This window comes from Dermacentor andersoni, chromosome 4, assembly GCF_023375885.2.
Source record: "Dermacentor andersoni chromosome 4, qqDerAnde1_hic_scaffold, whole genome shotgun sequence".
Classification (NCBI taxonomy): domain Eukaryota; kingdom Metazoa; phylum Arthropoda; class Arachnida; order Ixodida; family Ixodidae; genus Dermacentor; species Dermacentor andersoni.
In genome coordinates, this window is record NC_092817.1 from 73,979,762 (window position 1) to 74,003,126 (window position 23,365).

General features: G+C 44.6%; 1 protein-coding gene across 3 annotated transcripts in view; it reads right to left on the reverse strand.

Annotated features, from left to right (window-relative positions):
• Nucleotides 1-23,365, reverse strand: part of LOC126536785 (cell adhesion molecule Dscam1-like) — a 181,384-nt gene that overhangs the window by 40,247 nt on the left and 117,772 nt on the right. For all 3 annotated transcript variants that reach the window (XR_011893865.1, XM_072287871.1, XM_055073933.2), the window contains exons 8-9: nt 14,935-15,112; nt 14,173-14,402 (exon numbers count right to left, since the gene is read on the reverse strand). Coding sequence is in view for 2 of the 3 variants with exons in the window: in XM_072287871.1 (XP_072143972.1) it covers nt 14,173-14,402; nt 14,935-15,112 (408 nt within the window). In the remaining variant the exon portion in view is untranslated. The remainder of the gene's footprint in view (nt 1-14,172; nt 14,403-14,934; nt 15,113-23,365) is intronic.

Consider the following 23,365-nt stretch of genomic DNA (forward strand, 5'->3'; position numbering starts at 1 on the left):
TGAGCTCATGCATGTAATCAGTGGTATCATGCTTCAGTATTTACCAAGACGAGCCAGTTTTATCCAAATGTTCGTCTTCGTTGTTTCTTCAGTCGCTAGGCGCGCTCACGATAATCAGATATCATGCCGTCCGCGAATATTGTAGCATAGTACATTTTCGTACGAAGGCGAATGGCGCCAGCCTCTTTTGAATGTACGAAGACAGGTGACATACAGCGTGCATGTTCGATCAATGTTCATGCGATTCAACGATCTCCGACTTATAGCTATTTTCTTTTCACTTAACTTCTGCTTTGGTTTCAAGGGCACAAGGCCACCGAATAAATAGTTTATGCACTTTCATATTCTACTCCTGCGTTCTTGCGTGGACACCCTCAGCGCAACCCGACACTACCAAACTAACGACAGTTGCCCGAGCACCCTAGTATTGCGGAATCGTCAGCCGTGAAGCCAAGGCGTTCGAAATAGAGGAACACATAGCGCAAGTGGAAAAGAGGCTTTAGCTATGTCACAAGGTCACCCACGCAGAGAAGTTATGTTGACTCAAATAAACGGATGTTTGCTTCCAGCAGCGTGCAAATATAGATTGCAGAGCCATCTTTGGCAGGGACCTGCAAGCTCTCAAATAAGTAATAAATTTAACTCTTTGCGTACTGCCCTCTCCTAGAGGCTCTGCGTAAACACAAACAAACAAACAAACAAACATGCAAATAAAACAGACAGACACAGACAGACGAACGAACGAACGGACCAACGAAAGAACGAACCAACGAACGAATGATCAACCAAACAAACAAAAAGCAAACAAACAGTACAGACATAAATTCAGTGAAGCATCACGGCTGTATAAGGAGAGCACGATAACACAGAGAATTGAGGTACGGACAGCAAGGGTCAATGAAGAAGTGAGACGATAACAAAGGAAAATTGTACGATACTGAAGAACGCATGCGCTATGCAAACCGTACTTGTCTCACTTCTTTCTGCTTTCACCGAAGCCATTGGCGCCTCCCTGCAGTTCTCATTAACCGTACAGGTTGGAGTTTAGCACCGCAAAACCTGCTGGCTTGTATTGAGCACTCTTGTTTACGTATGCTTCCTCTCACAGTTTAATGAGGCATTTTCTATCCGAACGCCGGTCATATTCGCGAAGGTTATGCACCTGCGTCAGTCTCACAAAAAAGGCACACTTGAGATCGCGGTACGCCAGGCCTATCAAAAGTTACAACGTTTCTGACTTTCTTGTTGTTTCTTGTTTCTGCGTTGAAAGCATTCGATCAAACACTGACAAAGAAGGGAACAGACACACCCACGTTCATTCTCCGTGCCTAGCGATATACTGTAGTGTTCACAATAGCATTGATTGCCAGTCGCGCGAGCGGCCAACCTTGTGTATTTTTTTTATATATTAGATTATTTATCCAGACAAGCTACTACACCAGGAACTTATGGTTCTAGAAAATTCATTGTACATTTTTTGGCGGACGCTACTTGGGATTATACCTACAGATTTTGGGTATCATCGCTAACTGTACTGACATAAAAACCGTTGTTGAGAAACGCTGTAAGAGAGTTAGTAATGGGTCTTTAATATTATTACGACCACCTGCGAGTACCGATACACCGCTCATCTGATCGTCTGGCCCGAAACGCAGGCCAGTTTAATTGTCGTCTTCAGTGAATGTGATCTGAAGTAAGCAGAATGGAAAAAGGCGTAGTGCTAAAGTATTAGTGGAAATGGAAGTATATCGGTGGTTAAGATTAACAGGTAGCCTCGTCTATGGTGCCCTTCGTACCATCGATATCATTCAAGCCCCCGTTTCCTTGTCTTAAGTTCGAGTTTCTTCAAACCTGATTACAAAAACAGAATACAGAAGACGGTCTGAAGGTAGGGAGACCACACAGGGGCCCTCTAATCATAAAAGAACAGAAGCAATTGAAGTACAAACAAGCCGAGGGAAACTCATAATACAGAAAAGACATGGAAAATAAAAAAACACCACCGACAAATGTAGAAAAAATTATTATAGAAAGAAATACAACGAAATGATTCAAAACTGAAATTCAAGCAATAGATAGAAAGTCAAAGTAACTGTGCAAACAGGCGTACAGTTACCTTTTCAACAAAACCAGAAATTTAAGGGAAAGTCGAAATGCGGACTAACAGGGAATATATACCAGCGAAGGTACATTAAACAACGATTGTGCTTCATCATCACATAAAACTGTGATGATACACCCATTAAGAAAACTACCATAAGGGAGTGCATGTCAAATAATGTTAGTTATTGAAAATATAATTTTCTAGTAACTTTTTGAACATAGCGACGAAGACGTTTTGATGGTATGATAAGTGCACATTTTAATAGTGCAAGGTGAAGCTGTATTTTTTTCTATATTTAGCATACGCTTCGGGAAAGAAGAAATTATTCCTCTGCGCAAAGCAAGTAGGGTTAACATTAAACAAGAAATTTAAGGGAATAATGCTCTACGTAAACTGAATGTTAAATTGCCTGAAATACAGGTTCATTAGGAGAAATGTAAAGGAGCCGCTAACTATGAATGATTTATTTTTTATGCGTGTGATTTCGATGTTATCTCGGCTACTAGTTCAAATTTTTGGCGAAACCCCCTTAAAAAGTTACACTTTTACTTAGGCTAATCACCACACTGACCTCACGTCCTCCATATGCGGATACGGCTGGGATAATATCGTCTGTCAGAGATCATGCCGTGATTTATGATGCCCACAAAAAATCTATTTTTGCAGCGCCAAGCGATTCGCCCCGTCGATGCTATTAGCGCGTGAGGAATTCTATATACTGCACAACCACAGACCTCAAGATAGTTGAATGACATACCATTATTGTCCACCGATTAATAACACACCCGCATATTACACAAGAACGCTGGCATGCCATGTCCGAGGCCACATTAAGCTTTCGCTTTCTCAACATTCCTTGTTGTTTATTCAAAAAAACTTTGGCATTATTCTTAATTCATTCTGGAATACCTTAAAGTATGCCTTCTATAGACTGGATGGTATAGAGTTTGGGGTATGCGATGATATGGCTTAATAGCATTGTTTTCGTTAACTTCTTGTCCAATGTAACTGAATGTTTCTTTTGCGGGTATATATATATATATATATATATATATATAAAATATATATATATATATATATATATATATATATATATAATATGTATCGAATCGTTCATTTCACGCAATGCAGTGATCTGGAAATAGAACTTCTCCAATACAGAGAGAAAGAGAGAAGAAAGGCGGGGTTTTATCCAGATGCGAGTTTCTGGTTTGCTAGCCTTCACTGGGGTGGGCGAAATAGGGGTTGGAGAGAGGGTAAAGAGACAGAGAGACAAAGAACACGCAAAGAAAAGAAAGCATGAAGGAAAACTTAACAGGGAGGGCCATTCCAATTAGAGGCGTTCACACAGGCCGGTGGATCTCAAGAAGCAAAGTAGCGCTTGCTCTGTTGCAATAGTTGCTTATAAAGGATATAGGACTGAATTCACAATGCTTTTCGTTCGCATGCGCTGTTTTCCATTAGGTAGGCGCCTTCTCTGAAATAGTATTCCCGATGCCATGATCGAATATATCATCTGCGTGTATACAAGCTATACTAGCGTAAGAACTATTTTTCTTTCTATGTCTCTGTGAGGAGGGGCCATGGGTTTTAAGCACACTTTTGGGGCTTATGCCACACTGCAGTACGAGATTCTGTAGTGCGTGAACGCGCCAAATGTTTAAAGGAATTTGACAAACACGTATACAAGAAGAGATTCGACCTACGCCCATTCCTATTGTGCCCACACGGTAGCACGTGGGAGCGATGAATTTGTATTTAGGTAATTAAGCGTCGCCTTTCCACTTCACAGCGCCGTGCTTGCACGCCATTTACGGGTAAGCTAGGAGATTTGTGCCGGCTTCGAAAAAAATGTAGTTTGTTTCGAATGCAGTGTGACGCGAACAGTTCCAGCCGAGGTAACTAATCTTGAATTTCCGGTGTGGCGCCGTGAAAAGTGTCCGGCTTCACGTCGTGGAACATAATAAAACTTTGGAGAGTCACTTTTTGAAAATTTCAATCTGAGATAAATTATGGAAGTGGAAAGCGAAGTGAGTCCTCCCCCCTCCAGCAACTGAATAATTCATGCCTTCTACGCGGAGTATGAGGAAACTGCGAAGGCTGACTTTGTTTGTTAGAATGTTGGCTTTGTTCCATGCGTGTCCTGCGATTCCGACAAGAAAGAGTGATGAAGGCACGCAGTATGAACAATTACTCAGTGTTGTGGACACCATATGCGCAGTTTTTTTAGGTGCTTGTCAGTGTAGTCTTCGTCATCGCTTTCTTTTTTTTAAACAAGCGCGGACTAGAAGCAAGAAACTTCTGATTACAGAGCAGCCTCAGAAGCATTCGCGCAATTCTGAGGGTTGGCCGAGCTTCGAACATCAGCAACTACAAGTCAGGAATGTACAGATTCCTCCAGGAGAACAAACAAGCAGCCGTTTAACGCAGCTACTATTTCACTTGTGTGTGCATGTGCGCTGTTGTTTGTGAGCGTGTTTTTCGTGGACCTGTATTTGATGGGAAAGTTAGTGCAGAGTAAACTGTTGGTAACACATACTTTCTAAATGTCTGGAACAATATTTGAAGCAAAACGCTTAAAATTATTTGGCAAATTTCTAAAAGGATGCACTGCGCCTACTGCGCCTGCACCACGTTTTACGCCTACAGAAATATATTGCTGGGCTAACTTAGTGCGTGTCATATCAGCAAACTTTCGCTATCGCTGCTCAAATGAATATCACACGTAAAAGCCGAGAATTTAACCTGAATATTTCTGAGCCATTACAAATACAATTAGCGCAAAAAAGCAGACGCATCGTAGTATTACACATGCCTCTGTTCAAAAGTGTAGGTCACACTTCGGTGTAAGTATTTGTGTATAGTATCGTCAATATCATTGCTAATATAATGACAAAAAGGCTATAACACTAGTGCATACGTCTGCTTCAGGACAAATCGATAATGCTTTTCACGATCCTTTCTGGCGTAGACTGTGCGATGTACTGGTAGATAAAGTAAGCGTCCGCAACATGAAATTCGTTTAGTCACTTGTGTTTTATCACCGACGAACAGGCCACCGATACCTCTCTTATACATAATCAGGTGCTTTAGTACCGACGGTGAATGCCTCATGTTTTGGTACGCGTCACTAATGCACAGTTACCGTTATAAAACAAAGCCTGCAGGGCTTAGGCAGCCCAACTATTGAGGCTGCGCGGGCTATAGTTTCGAACGGATTCAATCCTAGGGACGGCAATGAAGAAAGCTTTTCATGAGCTGCTATTTCAACCATGAGGAAGCTATGACACCGAGTTTAAGGCAAAAGCTGTGGTCGGAACAACAAGAATGCAGCCGCGTTCATAGGTCTAAGCGGAGACATATAATCGCCTTCTCGCTGGTTCTGTTGAGTGGCGCCGCGTAGCGGAAGAAGAGGAACCGACCTGCGATGTTGTCGCCCCCATGCGCGGACCGCCGACAAAATAGAACCTTCCGTTTCCCCAATTGGTTTGCCACTCGAAAAGCGCGCTCGAGGAAAACTAATGAGTAAATTGTTCCTCATCGGAAGGCTTATCTTTTTATTATTATTGCGATGGAGAATTGCGTTAAGGAATAACGCTTGCTGTGCATCATATGTAAGGCCTGTGTTGTGTACACGGAGTGATAATTTTTAACTTCTCCGGAATGTTTAAAAATAGCCTGTTGCAGATAACATAATTCTTGTCTTTGAGCTGCATTATTCAAAGATGCGGACATTATTTACGCTAGATATCGAAACGCGAATTCAGCTAAATAAAAAATCACTGACTAACTTCTGAATTAATAACTTCGTGACAGACATAGAAATGTACGAATTGGAGCCGGTGAGTTTGCAAGGCGTACCGACTTGGAATTAATTTCCAGAATGGGACCAGCTTCGACATACGCGTCATTAAAATCACCTTATGAATTCACTGCTGTTCAAGTTACCTTTTTAACAAAATGATATTTCATGCTTTGAAGCACAAACGTAATTGGAACGCCCATGTATTTCCTCCCACACTTTCCAAAATAACATCTCCATACTGGTCTCATCCTAGAAGTGAATTTCAAGTGGATACGACATGCAAACTCATGGGTGATAATTAGTCAAATAATTAATAAATTAGGTATTATAATTATGAATTAAATACTGATACCTTATTACTAATTACCTAATTAAATATGAAGTTAGTTTGTGAGTTTCTGTTAATCAGTGGAATATATGTTTGGTTTTCTCGTGCTAGTAATGTCCGCCTCTTCGAGTAATCCAACTCAAGGACAGGAATTATGCTATCTGCCGCAGGCTATTTTTAAAACTTCCGGAATACAAAAAAAATGATCAGCCCGTATATTCGAGCATTGCTGTGTGCCATCTGTTGTCATGTATCCAGTGATCATAGCTGGTCGGGGCACTGTAGCGGATGAAAGATTGCAGAAGGAGAGTGCCTTTAACGCTCACCGCGTGGCCAAATCTTTATTGTAGTATACATGAAAATTTTTAAGCAATAATTTTTACTTAGACAAATGTACTGCAACTATTTTTGCGACTCGCACTTCGCACAAAACAAACAAAAAATTAAGAAAAATAAAAAGAAATTCCGTGTACCCCCTTTTCCGACCCAACGGAAGTCGACAGCAAAACTGCCTCCCACTGTATACTGTCATTTTTATGAGTTCCGATTAGAAGATACACGTAGATTATAAAACAGAGGATGGACTCGGAGAAAGAAAAAAAAAGAGAGAAGGAGGTTATGCCGAAAACAATTAAGGTTTAAATTTTGCCATGCAGTCTCGCTCCAATTTGTGCGATGCTAACCAGGAGAGAACGCATTAGCTGAGCGCCTAATTGACACCCGGCGACCAAAGAAAAGCAAATGGCCGTATGTTTCCGTCTCCTTTGCCTTCCTGTAATCAAAGCTAAGCGACTCGAAACAGGCAGAGCCCGCGAGTCTCCTCATTAGTCAATAAAAGTCATCATACAGGCAAAGCGGCGATATATCACCAAGGCAACGCAAACGAAGGCACCCGTCGTGCCCTAATGACTCGCACGATCAACGCCGAAAGGAACTATAAGTATCTCCAAGACTCGACCAGTCGCGTCATTACTGGCGCGAAGGCGCATGCGCGCAAGCTGCCAGTGAAATATCCTCTGAAATTCCGGTGCTTATAGAACGCGCCACTACTGAGAGCTCGAAGTCGCTGAGGTAAATGCTGTGCAAGTGCGTATACGTTGACAAAATAAAGACTAACTCTGTACATAGCGCAGTATTAAGCGCTGCCGCTGTTAGCTTTTAGTATTCACAAAATGCATTTGAATAAGTGGGAATAGCACAGAACAGTTATGCGAGCAGCACATAAGTTAACAGTTAATTTTGGCTAGATTTACGTATTCCACGGTCGCACCTGTAGGCTAATTGACAATGTAGATTACTCCCAAGAACGTTAACACCGGCGGTGACAAAGCAAGCGCTAAAATGCGCGTGCGCTTCCGGGAAGTGCGTGCATGTTGGAGCTTGGCGCTCTTTGGCCACACTTGGCCCTCGCGCCACTAAACACTACATATCATCATGATTATATTGGAGCTAGCTCTCTTGAACAGTTAAATGGCTTTGTGTTTTACAAGTTTATAAATAGATGCTCCTGCGCATCCACCCGTACGTGTGCTAATCCGGTCAGAAGACATATTAACTGTGAAGAAGAAGACGCGCCTCGCGGCACAGCCGCATCGCCAACGCGCGGCTCGTCTCGGCTCGCGCTGTTGATTGCTGGCGTCCGTTTGAACAGTGCTTCGGGCTGCCTCGCCGTTCCCGGTCGCTGTGCCTTCGCATTAGGCGCCGCCAATAAACCTTTTCTCAATTGGTGGAGCTGCTGGGACTCAAACCCCGTCGCTTGAAACCCTGGAGCTGAGATCAAGAACGCTACCGCCCGCCATGACCGACAGCTCATCACAAACGGCAACGACGCCACAGTCCGTCTCCTGCACCGGCGTTCCACGACAACGGGACCCCAAGATCTTCAGCGGTGCAGACGGCGAAGACGTAGAAGGCTGGCTTTCGTCATATGAACGGGTGAGCGCACACAGCAAGTGGGATGATCCAGCTAAGTTAACTGACGTCATCTTTTATCTGGCTGGTGTTGCCCAACTGTGGTTTCACAACCACGAAAGTGACGTACCCACATGGTCAGTCTTCAAGACAACCTTTACGGAAGTGTTCGGCCGACCCGCTGTTCGCAAGCTGCGCGCCGAACAACGCTTGCGCGCTCGAGCACAGCTAAGCTTTCTCATAACTAAGAAAAATAATGCACCAACAACGGGGATTGCCGGGGACAAGATTGTTTGCATAATTTGCAAGCAGTAGTCTCCTCTGGAAGTATAATATGCTAGTACACTTCAATATATAGTATGCGTACTTCTCAGGATGGTGCTGAATGTTTGAAGCAAAGCCTACACGTCAGGTCAATCGCACACAGCGCAAGACGTGCACGAATGGGACGCTTCCCAGCGTGTTTTCGAACGCGCAGCTTTGCTATAGTATTTCGCTAGCTATCACTGGAGCACGTGAAAGTTTCGGATATTTCTGCTGCCATCGCATTTGCGTAGCACAGGCCAAATGTGCAAACATCGCGGGAACGTGGCGCCTGCGCGCTTTGTAGCGGACCCTAGAATGGAGTTAGAATTGCCAGCTTACGTCACTGTGTCTTGTCAATGGCAGTGGCTCCGCAGGGAAACATAAAACCGCCTACCACAAGTCGCGTTCCGACAAAAAGCGTCAGAAATACTCTTAATCTCATCTTATTATATCCGACATATGCCATCCTGAGGCCATGATATTGATCTCGGAAGCGAAGGTCCTTGGAGGACCTTGGCCGCAGACCTCTAGGACGCACACAAGGCCACTAAAGCGCTAATGCACTTATTGAAGACAACCAGACCAGGCGAGCGCCTGTGCGTAAACATTCATCGTGAATTAACGTCTACGTGAGTGAACGTTTATCTGCGGGTGCGCGCACAATGACTCCCATACTCCTTCTATCTTTCTCTCCCTCTCTCTTTATTCCTTCCTATGTTTATTTTACCCTTACCCACGTCTACTGGAGCCAACCGGGCGAAACCTTCGTTAATCTCACGATTGAGTGCACTGCAAACCGCTTTCCCCCCTTGCCAACTCTCCTTTACCCCCTGCGCAACAAAGAGCTGTGGGACGATGCCCTCCGCGACGGACCTTCTGAGGTCCTCCGAGCTGTGATACAATGGGCTCGAAACGTCGCCGGAATCATCTTGGGGACCCTGAACTGAGGGTTCCTCCCGCACTGCTCTCGCCATTCAATATCATTAATAAAGATGTTTTACTCTCTCTCTCTTGGTTAACCTCCCTGCCTTTCCTTCTTGTCTTTCTCTCCATCTGTCTTGAGTAACTGTCGTCGGTGATCGTCTGCCATCACGTCTCTTTATAAGCTGATGGCTATCATAAGTGGCGGGAACTGGAGCACACGCCATGGAGGAACAGCGCATAACACTTCTTCGGAAGCGTTTCCAAGCCTTTCTGCATCTATGCCGTCGCTTCTGTCTTTATAACGCCTTGTATTCCCTTTTCTTTCCCTTGCAGCCCTCCAGATGCTCACTCTGTGATCCGTACCATTCCACCATCTCCTGACATTGTGAATAAAGTTCTCGGTATACTTAGGTGCCGAATCCCCCTTAATTTTTGTTATTGTTAGCTTTATATCATCCGTATAAGTTGAAGCGTTTGTCGAAGTAAACCATACCAATGACGTCGGCAACCTGAAATCCAAAGATCATCTGCAATATATATATATATATATATATATATATATATATATATATATATATATGCACGACAAGAAAGGGAGTTAACCTAGGGGCCCTATATTTCTTAATCATAGCATAAGAAACCAACAAACAAACACACCAAGGACAACACAGGGAAAATTACGTGCACGTGGCACGCGTAATGCGAAAACGTGGGGTCGTTCCCCACCGGTGGCAAGTTGTTTTTTCATCCACTTTCGTTTTCGTTAATTTATCGTTTCTGTAATTAACTTAGTAACTACAAGCGATTTCCCCTGTGTTGTTCTTGGTGTCATTGTTTGTTGGCTTCTTATGTATGTGTGTGTGTGTGTGTGTGTGTGTGTGTGTGTGTATGTATGTGTGTATGTATGTATGTATGTATGTGTTTCGGGCAGGGGGTTTGCTGATATCTCGCTAAGCGTTTTACTCCACAGCTGCTAACATCACATTCATGTTCCGCAACTGTTCCGTGCATGTTCCGCCGATGTCACGTGCAAGTGCTCAGCTCCGCGCCCTCCAGAGTGCACAGCGCTTTGTATCAAGGCGTTTAAGTCCGCGCTCTTTAGGTTACGGCGGTACCCCTGTGCGCCCCATCCACTGCGCATTTAAGCGGCCACAAGAACTAACGGCACAACCAAGTAATATATATTTACCGTACGAAAGGAGAAAGAAATGAACCTCGAATGCGCTAACTGCAACAATATCTGCACGTCAATACAGGCCGCCTATTGAATGAGGATACCTATTGCAAAGATGACGTCATAACTCTTAAATTGTGTGTGCAAGAGGTTGCTGAGTGCCGTATTCTTGATATCTGAGATTAACACGGAGCGGGAGGCTAAAGTGGTCGTACCTTCCACAGAGATCTGCCTTGCTCTACCATTTACCATATAGCCTTTGTCTCCAATCACAACATCACACTAATGCCGATTTGAACAGGCAGAACAGTTTGCGCACTCCTGAATTAGTGAAACCAATTTATTTTCATCGTACCATGGTACCCATGCATGCAGGACTAAACGTCTTTACATACAGGTAACGTGCGCTCTGTTCTCAAATGCCTCAATATGTTCAGCGGCGCGCTCTTTTTTCACGCGCATTGAAGGGCCGCGCTATTTTCTGCGTTCCACTCAACAAGCAAAAAACGCCGAAAACACGTTGAACTATAGCGTAAGCTTCATCTTGTTTTCACAGATTCTTTTGTTTCAGCTGGTCAATAGATCTAATGACACGGCCGTCAAAGCTTCGTCTTTCGCTTGACTAATTATTGGAATCATGAAACTTGGCTTTGCTGTGAGAAACGTTGCACACTTCGTGCTACATATTTCTCTGCTTTCTCTTCGAAATAATTCGCGCTTGTCGCGCACGTTCAGAAGATTGCTGGCATCGATGGCGAGGACTTACTGCCAGAAACTAAAGAAGATAGCGGGCTCTCCTCGCCTCATTAGACGTAAATAAGAAGTTGGTCGTAAAGGAAACTAATATAGAAAGTATAAGGTCAAGCAGAAACAGGCCAAACATCGGTCAAGCCGTGTGCCTGACACGCTCGGGCAGCAGCAGCAGCTTGCGATTGAAAAAGGGAGACTGGGCTTTTGAAGCTATTTTCGAAGGAAAACGATTAGCTCGTTAGAAAGGAGTCGTTCGGGGGGAAAAAGGGCCTTCAATCACGTTGCCCCTGCCCCCTTCTAGCTTCCCTTGCGCGAATGCCCTTCTGAAGAAGTTAGATTGGCACGATCAGGAGATTATACCACGGTCGTCCGAGATCGACGAAAAGAAGAAAGAGCGTAAGAAGCTTTTTGTTTGTGGAACGACATAGAACGACCGTTCAAGAAATAGGAGCTACGTCTTGTCGTGAATCGAAAGAAAAGTTAGAGTGCTTAAATCTATTGCAATGAAATTTAAAGAAGGCTTATCGCACTTTCTTCCTGACGTGCCGACCAGTGGAGCGGAATGGAGTTGACGTTGACGGAATGGTCATGACGCAATTCAAATCTCCAGTTTTCTATTAGTGTCAGCACTGGAATGGAGCTCTAGTCCCGACATATAAAGTCAAGGCAATACCATGGATGGCTGATTGCGAAAAGCTTACAGCTGCAATAAAATGAACAAAGTTGTCTGTTTCTATACGCAGCGGCACTCGAAAGTAATGTTGGTATTTTGTGCAAGCTTTAATGAATTGCTTAATGCGTCTGGCTTTAAATGAACGTGTTTGAACAGACACGTAATGTATCTGATATTGGCGTGGGTTAGTCGATGCTGCAGTTTAAGTTGTAGCCGAAACAACTAACCAAGTAACAATAGTAGGATATTCAAATTGATTTCTTCATTTCTCCGCAACAATTACACTGTAGCTCTAAGGCTACAACAGTTCGTGTGCCGTATACGTAGACAACGATAAGGTCCGACGTTGTTGTGCAACGAACGTGAACAGAAGTCGAAAATCTTGGGTCTTCTACTTCTTATTTTTCTTGCTCTGCTGTCTCTGCTTTCTGATACATACTTAAGGGCAAACCACGAGAAATGTACGGCTGCTACTTTTTATCTTTGTGAATGACTAACGGACTCGGCAGTGATTGTAACTGTTGCGTCAATCTGGAAATGGGGATTTTTTCCCCGTCATTCTGGAGCACAACCCATGAGAAATATGCCCATGCAAACAGCCAAATGCTGCCAACGCACCATCGGCGATCTTCACCACCTCTATCAACTTAAATTTTTGACATCTCCATTTTGAGACTTCCGAACGAAGTTAGGAGCAAAAGAGATGAGAGATAAAGCGCTTGCACGAAAGGAATGAAGCAAAGTCATTATCTTAATCTACGATCACGCGATCTCCTTCGGTAACGAATGCTCTGACTTATCATAACCTCGCTACTCAGCAGGCTGTGTGCATCTTTGTTATCACTGCCTCGGTAATCTTACCTTGCCTGCAAAAATTTTTGAAAAGAGAGAGAGAGAAGGGAAGACGCAAAGGCAGGGAGGTTAACCAGACTGAGTCCAGTTTGCTACCCTACACGTGGGGAGGGGAAGGGGGAGTGAAAGAGAGAGAGAGAGCTTAGGTGTAGGTTGTCTATAGTCGGGCACTCAAGTCTGTTGCCCTCAGGTAGCGAAAAAGCGCGCGAACTGCTTTCTGGGCTAATGAACTGTGAGGCCAGGCTCCCAAGATCTTCGCTTCCGTAAATGGCCTGTCATCTAGTCTATTTAAGGCACACTGGAGAGTCTCACGTTGATTATCGAAGCGAGAACAGTGGCCCAGGAGGTGACTGATGGTCTCTTCACACTTGCACTTAGCGCACATTGGTGAATCCGCCATTCCAATACGATAGCAATTTTTGAAAAGCTAAACAAAACACGCACGCTGTGATAGACCAACTGACATTATAGGACTTATTAGCTTTCGAATGCTTTCCTCAAACAGTTTTTCGCCATATTTTGATCGACACGATTGCTGGTGGATGGACCGATCAAGCGGAGGAAGGCCAGTCACTGTGCTGCAACTGCCATAGCAACACGTGCCATTTAGTAATGCCTGAAGTCGAGAGGAAAGCACATGAACAGTTGAATTGTAGGAACAACGCACCAGATAGAACCACAATCGATGCAGCATTCATGTGCTCATGAACTGTCCGCAGAGTGCCGCCACATTCGCGCAGATAAATGACAGAATTTCGTGGAGTAATGCTATGAACTTTTGAAGCTACTCTCAGTACATGAGGATAATGCGAATAAAGAAGTCGCGTAGCAAATATAATATTTAGAGCAATGAGAACTATGCAGCACACACAAGTCACCACGTGCCGACAACAGATATGACAAATTTTCTGAGTGATGACGCTTCCCATTTGACTAACTCTCAAGTGCTCTACGGTACATGGAAATCCGCGGACTCGAAGCAACAGGGCCAACTGATGCACGCTATCGCAAATTTACGACAAAGACACAGAGAAGATAGACCAAGTGTTAAACAGCAATGGCTTTGCCAAACTCGTTCATGATCAAGAATTTCTGGACCACGTGCTCGTTTTCTACGGATCTTCACAGCTACGGGACAACTTTATCCTCAGTTCCAACGCCTGCAGTCCGCACCGTCCCTAATCAACAAAGCTCAAAAAGTGCGGCACTGTAGGCCGCTGTCGCGACAGTCGACATGCGAATGCTTGCCATGCGATGCATGCGCGCAATGTAAGTCGTATGAGCCGACTCTTGCCATGATCTACTGCACCATATAGGCAGTTGCCACATTGGGGCGAACGCTTGCCTTTCTGCCAGACAATGCTCTGTATTGGATGTCCGGCCACTGCGCAGTGCAGCCGCATGGTGCGTCCTGCTAGAGCCGTGACGTTGGCCATCGGCCGCACCAGGGGTCTTCCGAGAACGTTCAGTCTGGCTGAGTGAGAGACGCGGCCAACGCCGTTGCGGGCCGCACAACTGTACAGACCACCATCCTCCACTCGGACGCCGGTAAGGTTTACGTAGCTGTGCACCAGCCTGTGAACACAGAGAACATAGAAGAGCGACAAAGAGCCTTCAGGCGTCACTTCTCCGTGGTGGCCCAAAGACAATGTTCACAGCCATACAGTTAATGTTCTTTACACGTTATAGCGCATTCATTGTCGAGCTTTTCCAATAATTTGTATTGAACTTTGTGCTTTTCACAGTTAATGGAATCCACAGCCAGCGCATTTTCATGAGCTGTAGCATACCTTTCGTAAAAAGATTTAATTGAAGCATCTTCTTAAGCGCAACCGTAGCTCGGGAATAATATGTACGCGCTTCCCACAAGCGCTCCAAGAGATCCTCACGCGCCTTTCAACAAACCATTAGATTCAGGCACTGTTGACCGAACTTCCTTGATTCTAATCAGCGCCACATTTTTACAGCTGTCGTTGTTGAAAAGCGAGCAGCGTCTTGTTCGAAAGTAAAGGTTGCTTCAAGAGCCGTCTGTTGATGGTAAACAAACATGAGCGCGAAGGAAAGCTGTCTGCAAAGTGTGGGCACCACTCTAGGTGGTTCAACTTACCGCTCGCCGCTGACGTAGTCTCCTATTCGGACATGGTAGTGTTCTGGCACGGGTATTCCATCCAGAGACCACGTGATTTGAGGCAGTGGAGTTCCCGATGCTGAACACCTGAGCGACACGCTGCTGCCCGGTCGCACCTGACGCTCTGTAAACGTGTGCTCAAGCACGGGGGCGTCCTCTGCAATCGTAATAAGGGAGGAAAAGAAGGGGCACACAACTTGCCATATTGTTGCGTTTTCCCGCCACTGACAGCCAGACACTTGTCCAATTATTGACAACTGGAAGACAAGCCCTGCGCAGGAGAACATGAAAGTATGTCGGAGTGCAGATTTCTTTAGTATGTGCACGAGTAAAATATCGGAATATGAGTGCATCGGGTAAGTGTCGAAAAGGCCAGCTACTCATATTTTGCGAGTGCATAAGTGCCCTACGATCAGTTTTATTAAACAGCACACATCGAAGATTGAGAAAAGTGCCAAAGGTATACTTGTGGAACAAACAAGCAGCCAGGTAGGTCGAGAAGTTTAGTGGCCCCAGAAAGCTCCCTTGTCGCCATGACATATAATCCTAGCTAAATTTATCGATTGCAGGTTTTCACCACTTTCGCAAGCAGATGTGGACATAAGCGTGGACTGTGTTATATACCTGCCATAAGCAATCCATCTAAGGCGTCATATCTTTACAAAAGAGCGAAAGCCTTTTGAAGGTGGAAAACCAGCCAAAATATACAACGCACACAAGTAAGAAGACAAAGGGACGAGGCTGGAAGTAAGAAGTGAATCTGTATTATGAGAAATAACGAAGTATAGTCTCTGGCAACCTACCGGTGCATGTGCGAGAACCATCACAATAGCAACGCAAGTAACCTAATCTAGAAACAAATCACCTGATATGCAATAACTAAGGAAATGTACCTCCTTGTCACACATTGTTAATGACATCCAGCTCACGTACGCCTTTCCCTGCCGAGCGATATTATCACAGGACGTGCTCGACCCTGGTAACTGTAGGTGGCCCCACAAACATTCTTTTCAGAAAATTTGTGCCCTGCATAATCAAAAGCAACTAGCCCAGTTACAGCAACATGTGCAAGCAAGGCCAGCGGTCGACGAAAGAACCATCGTCTAGTGTGTAACCAGTATTCAAATGCTGTCGAGGAACACGCGCACAACTGTCGTGACTTTGCTGGCTGATGCGCCTGGAAGCCAGCTAAGTTTGTGGGGATGCGCGACTCTCACGCGTCCTCTGATATGTTGTTTTCCAGCATAACTCACGTCTCCTCTACCCCGGCTTCGCCGCATAGCTTTACGGCAGCGGTCGATATGCTTGTAGGTTAGTACGAGCGATGGCGCGAGTGTTGCTCTGCTAACGCCAGCTATTGGCGGGGTTACTTTGACGCGAAATGGAGAAGGCGCTTCGTCTTTGGCTCCGGGTTGGCAAGCGGCGTGGACGTTCCGCGCGTGCGTTGATCCATGCTTCTGCGAGACAGTCTCGCGAGGCCTATACCGGAATGGACGAATACGATCGTTCGAACGCGCCACTGTTCAAGTGACTGTACGCGCGAACGACCAGGCATTAGTGTCCAGCATGGGGCGAGCATATTAACTCGCTATCCAGTCCTGGTGAGTCGGACTACCTCGATTTGTCGCGCGTCCATCAGCATCTTTTGTGAATAGCAACTCGGCTAGCAAGCATTGGTCTAGGAAAGGTGCAATAAATGCCCTTGTGATTGTTTGCACTACTGTGTTATCGTTTCTTTGTCCCAAGAGCAAGGGTGAGAATACCACAAGTTGTACAGACGCATCGGCCAGAATAAGCGTAAAAGCACATGCACCATCCAACACACCGGTAAATAAGTTTCTTGTTTGATACAGGCAGTCTACTGTATCTATAGTTGATATGCTGTAAGGTAGATCAGCCAAGCTGGCCGACATGTCATTTACTGCCTGCGAGAAAAGAAAGCATCGCGTAGAAAACCTAAAGTGCTCACTTGCCGAGGCATGTCAGGTAGTGCGGGTGTGATGATCAGATGTTTGAAAGTTACAGGGTTTTGGGTCGTTGAAAGACAACTTCAGAGAGGGAAATTTTAGAAGTTTTTTATATTGCCATGTACATTTAGGGCTTAGCAATTGTGATGCATGAGTGACGAGTGTTATCGCATGTAAGCACTCAGACAAACCTACCACGATACCAGCTTTGTAGTTTAGGTGTGCCACTCGTATCAGACAGACCGACTCGTGCGATATCTCACGATGTCACGATGGTTGTACGCATGTTGCTTGACAGCATTTAAATACTGGTCACACATAAGCGATGGTGAGGGAGGAGAATTTCGTAGGCTTCTTATATCATTAGTAAAAAAAAAGCAGTTACATTCATGCTTTTGTTCCATTGTGTGCTAGAAAAGAGTTAACTATCTGTAAATTATATCGATTATACTATTGGTAAATCATTGAGTAATAATTCTTTCGCAATATTTTCGGTGTAATTCTGTGACCCATATGATCATACAACAAATATGTTGTAATATGTAACGTAATTTGCATATGCATTTCCTTATGTAGTGTAACTTTAAGCGTAATTCTGTGATTGATGAATACATTGTATTATGTATTGTAATATGCTTGCTTTAACTCTGCGTTTGTCACGGCTATCTATAATCTCAACCTATAGACCTTGTACAGCTGCTACCGTGTAACGGTCACCTGCGCCCTGTCATGCCGTTTTCACGGTTTTATCACAGTGGACCTTGCAGTGTATTGTCAGGTAAATAAGTTTGAATTGAATTGAATTACGCAGGGGAAACGTGTGTGAGCGCGACGTTTAAGCCTCAGTGTCAAGGAATTGCGTTTCTGGATTGGTAGCATATCGGGTGATTTGCTTCATGTGGGCTATTCTGCATTGGTTTTGTGATGGTTTTCGCATACGCGCAGAACTGCCGGAGGTTATACATATTTGCAATTTGCCATTGAAAAAATGTAATTGCTAGTTCAGGCCTCGGCCCGTCATATTCATGCTTAAGTACGTTGTGTTTTTAGCTAGTTTCTCACCTTCAGTCTTTTGACAATTTAGCCAGCCTTCGACCTCGTTTGAAGGCTTTTGTTCGGCATTTACGCGCACAACGCCATGAAAATATTTCACTGTTTACAATAGAACGCCTTCTTTTTTTGCACGTCTAGAGCTTACAAAATGTAGCAAATGCTCCAGACAATGCGCCCATTGAGATGGCTAGCCTGTTACTATTCTAGAGGCGAACACAATGCGCCGGGAAATGTGCAAGCGCCCTGAATAACCTAATATAAGAAAGATTACGCGACGCAGGTCTCATTAAGCCTCTTATCTCCCGCGCTCTTTATTGCTGCGTTGTGTAAAAAAAAATGGGGAGAGAAAAAGCCTTCATTCGGAGCGTAAACCAAATTAGGAATCACAGATAGCTTCCGAGATAAGGCGAGAACATTTGAAGCCCATTGTTAAACTTGAAAGCCCGTTGCACTCTACTGGTAACTATCCTTTGATTAGGTGATTGCTTCATTTAGAGAAGTAAACGATGGTAATTTATTTAAGTGGAGGTTGCGGCAACAGAAACGCGTGGGTGGCCCTTTATCTACGAGACCATCGAATTTAGTGTCAGGATATAGTAGGAAAAGTGAAACATATTATAACAAATTTAAAGCAAAATCCGTGAATTCGGTTACGGGACGAAGTCACAGAACGGGCGCAAGCAAATCAGGTCGGAAATTACCACGATGGAAAGCAATGGACGGGAGTGAGACGGTCGCTTGCTTTTGCTTAGATAAAGCAGCGTATGACGTATATTTGTGGCCTCACTGAAATAGCGATCTATGGAAAGTGCCGGACGTGACAAAGAAGCTCTTGGTGGTGTGGACAGAACAGAAAATGAGGGGACTCATTCAGAATGAAAGAGAAGAAAAGATTGCAGTCATCGTGCAAGAGCCTTGATTCGCATTTCAGCTTGCGCAGTTTGTACAAAAGAAGGTTGCGAATATGACGACCATAGATGCAATGAGAAGAAGCATTCAACGAATGCAGGTCGCAGCGCTCCATCTCGTTTGCTCTCTTTGAAAAATAATGTTATGTGCTCCATTTGAACATAATGAGATGGTATAAATGGGCGGGTCGTCTCCTGACCTCTCTGACAGCTGAATGGAAAAATCTTACTCCACTATTTCTACGTAGAAGGCAACTTGTTGACCTCTCATTTTTAAAGTGGTTTATCTCGTTACATGAAGGGGGAGGGCGACGGGTGGGAAGGCATGCTTTGAGAATTGCATAGGCGAACGTAATAATTAAATGATTAACGAAGAAGAAACCCTTGTCAACAACTGTTTATTGCGAATGGTTCATTGCATGAACGTATTTACTGATCCTTTCAATTACCTTTCGACGGTTGCAGCTTGGCGGCCCACAGCAGGTCAGCAGTAGGTCAGGGCTACCAAGTACGCTACTTAAGCTAGCCTGAACAAAAGCGATAGGTCTCGTTACTGGGGGTTGAACCGGCCGCTCGCATTACTTTTAGTATTTTCTATTACTATTAGTCTGACATTTACTTGTAATCTTAACTTGCGGCAAGTTCCTTCTTGCCACACTTGATCACAAGCAAGCTCTCGAGTTCCCTTTATAATTTGCGTTTGAACTTTCGTTGTTTCGGAGCCTAATTGTGTCCTCTTTCCTTTACGACGTCGACGCTAAGCCAGCCATACAGCTCAGTAAACGTTAATTTACTCTGTTTACAACATGCCCTCTGTGTTGATGGTCGCAACCTTTTTGACCAAGGAGCATCTTTTTCTTTAGCTGCACAGAGCTTTCAGGAAAGAACACAGAAGTCGGCTTATCCCAGAAGCAATGACGCACATCTTATAAAGCCCAGTAGCATTGTCGCAGTGTCTAACCTTGCTAGAAGCACCGTGGCCGCTTTATGTGGCATCACATGGAAAGCCTCAAAACGCTGAGAGAGAGAGAGAGAGAGAATCACGTCGAGTAACAAGACCGCGCGGACAGGCTTGTATACTAGATGCTCTTAAATTAATTAAGCGTGACCAGGACCTCAGCGTCATGGCCCTATACATGCCAACGTACACAACCCGGCATACTAAGTCTAGGAGAAACATCCACCACGCGTCCTTTTACGGGCTCCTTCTTGCTTCACCGTGATTACGTACAGGGCCGAGGAAGAGCTTTGGAAAGATGCGTCCTATGCAAGCCAGACAAGCGACATTGATGCTGCTTTTCCTTGCAGTAAATGCTTGAGCTCGATTACCATAACAAAACAGCCAATGTCCCAGATGTAAAAAATATATCTTAATATAGCACATCCCTTCAGCTTAAAACACCAGCGCAAAAAGCACTGATTGTCAATGCCGGAACTAAAAGCCACCTTTCTAAATGAAACCATTTGCCGCTCATAAGATGGCCCACCTATAGCTCTGAAATCAGGCGCATAAGGTTGCTGGTGTCAGGGACGTCTGTGTAAAGCCAGAGATTCGTAATGTTTAGAGCCGGTAGTTTGTGTAGCAATGCCCCTTTGGGCAGTCGGAGTGGGCGTAGAGAGCGAATATTGTAAAAGAAAATTCGGGAAAAAAAATAAAATGACACGCATTTCCGAGAAATTATGCATAGAAATCTTCTAGGTAACTAGTGCCTTGCTGGTCCGTCGATGTGCGTGTGGGCGTGAAGGTTAGCGGAGAGAAGGGGGAGAGGAACGGACTTCTAGTGCAACAGAACTGCACTGTTGGCGGTAATGCCAATAGGAACTAATAATCATGACAAGAATAATAATAATCTGCAGCTATTCTTATTACGCAAGTGATTTTCCGACAGCAGATATACGTACGAAGCGTTCCCGCACTGCTGCGATAGCCCGGTTTCTGGCGCTTGATGTCGCGTTGGCACGTCAATTATACCTCCATGTCGTCTCTCATCTGCTATAATGACTATATTCTAAGGTGTGTTACAGCGCGTCGCAATCAGTTAAAGCATTACGTCCCTACGCCGTATTGCACAAGGGGAGCCATAACGTACAGAATCGTGTGCTGGGGAGTGGAGAAGTCGCAGAGCAATCGCTCGGTGCTAATAACGGACGCGGGCAATGAACCTGATTTCTACATGAACACACATGCATAATGAATCTTCCCACGGAGAGTATCACGCAAGGCCAAACTTTTTTAACCGTGAATTTGACGTTAAGGTGCCCAGGACGGAATTGGAAGCATTATCCATTAGGTTGTGGCTGGAACAAAGAGAACCATGCAGGGTACAACTTCCAGCAGTCTTGGCTGGAGCGGGCAAATTGTGTTTTTCCTTGATCGATAGCGCATTATAGGACACGGTCTGCTAGTTCAAGACGTGTTTGTCCGCACTCGCGACATGCTCATTTTCTCGCTCCGGAGGATGCGCCTACGTTAGCAGACGCTGATGTACGCCGAAGCACACCACTCCCACGCTCTAGGCGCAAGCGTGATGCGAACTGTGCTGTATGCAACTGCATGCTTAAGAGGGAACTTACAAGTGCCGAAGGCTTTCCAGCGAAAAACTAGCGAGTAATTAGCCAGAGAAGGATACATTTCTTTGAGGCTGTCGTTTTTTTTTTTTTCGAAGTGCTTTGGTAATGTGAAAAGCGAAGGAACCTTCTTTAATGTAGCGTACGACAAAAAGATAAGGTTACCTGAGACACAGGTTTCGTGGAAGTCAACAAGCGAGTGTCACTGCATCGCAGCTTCATGTAATGACCGAAGTTGAAAGAAAAAATATTGGCACGTGGAGGAATCATAAGATATCAGTAACAAAGCTTGGAAGTAAATCCTATAAAAATGACTGTGTAAAATAAAGTAAAATAAACCGGCATGTTTACTTTACCAGTTTATATCACCATGACGACCGCCAATAACGAGGTAGTAAAGGAAGAGGGAGCAAAGAGAGATATTCCCTTAAAGGTTCCTCTGTGTCTATGCCTAGACACAGAGGTTATCTTTAAAGGAATACTTGATCACAAGAATTTTGTGTCAGCGCGCTATAACAACACAGCTAGGTGCCCTCCCGTCAAGCGGGCGGCGTTCTCTCTCAACTTTTACACCGTGTGGCCATTGCTGTTTGGCGCCTCCTTAGCATTGCAGAAATGTAATAAATATTCCATGACACAGCAACGCTGTTGCGCTGGATGACGTGATCCAAATGTTTACACATGTGTGCGACCTCTTCATTAGGAACTTCCTGTAAATTATGAGCACGCTGCGGATTCTTTTTAACCAGCGTTTAAATTTTCGACAGGCGAAACGTTGAGATGACGTTCTTTTACCGTAACGAGCCCTCGGGGGGCGGCACAGCTGATTATACGTTTGCAGCGGGCAGTGCACAGCGACAGCCGATCTGCGAGCTCGCGCCCGTCGTCGCTATATAAAATTTTCGCTCATGACCCGTGAAACCCGCCAATTCAATCTATAGACGGCAAGTTGATTCTATATGTGCATTGCAGTGACCCAAGACGAGTACCGATTTTCTCTTCAACCTCAATCCCGAAGGAACGAAGCCGGGGTTTTCCTTTTATTTCCACACGTTTCTGTGCCTTCGTAGCCTCAGTCTCAGTTTTGGACATGTGGCGCGAAGGTCTAAAGCAACACCAGCTCTTCGAGAATTCAGAAATCGTTCGCTTTGTTTGCGGCGCTGAGAATACGCATAGACAAAACAGCTGCTTTAGTGCATCGTCAGGCGGTGTTATGGTCCGTGATAATGTAACCATTACTTTTCGCGCTTCGTCAGTGGTTCGAGCGGTGGTACGCCTGTTATTACCAGGATTGCCTGGTCATGAGTGGAGGATGATAGGAAAGGAATAAATGACAGGGAGCTTGATCGAGTTGATTGAGCAAATGTTAAAAAAAGGGAAGAAAGAACAGTGTTAGCAATACAGGACAACTTGGACACGAAAACGTTTGCATTATTTTCTCTTGTGACCTGGTAGCCAGCGCTGTTTTTTTATTTTATGGTGGAAATGAGCGAAATCAAAATTCTTTATTTCTTTATTTGAAAATACTGCAGGCCTATTCAGCCTATGCAGGAGGCGCATTGTATACACTATTGTTACCTTTGACGAAATTAATATAAGGGGGAAAATGACAAAGTTATCAACAGAATGACAAAGAGCTTAACGATTATAACAGAAACAGGCATTTGCAAAAAAAAGAAAAAGAAAGAAAGATAAACTCGGAAGAATCAGTAGGTCGTTACAATGAATCTTTTAACAAAGCACGTGTTTTTCGGGATACTGAACAAAATTAGTGGATCCCCAGGTCGCTTCTGGAAGTTGACTTCAATCCACGATTATGAGAAGAAAATAAAACTGTTTTGAAATATTTTTGTTCTAGCAGAAAACTGTCTGCAAGGAATGAATGCCTTTGTGTCTTGTGTGCATCGTGTTTAA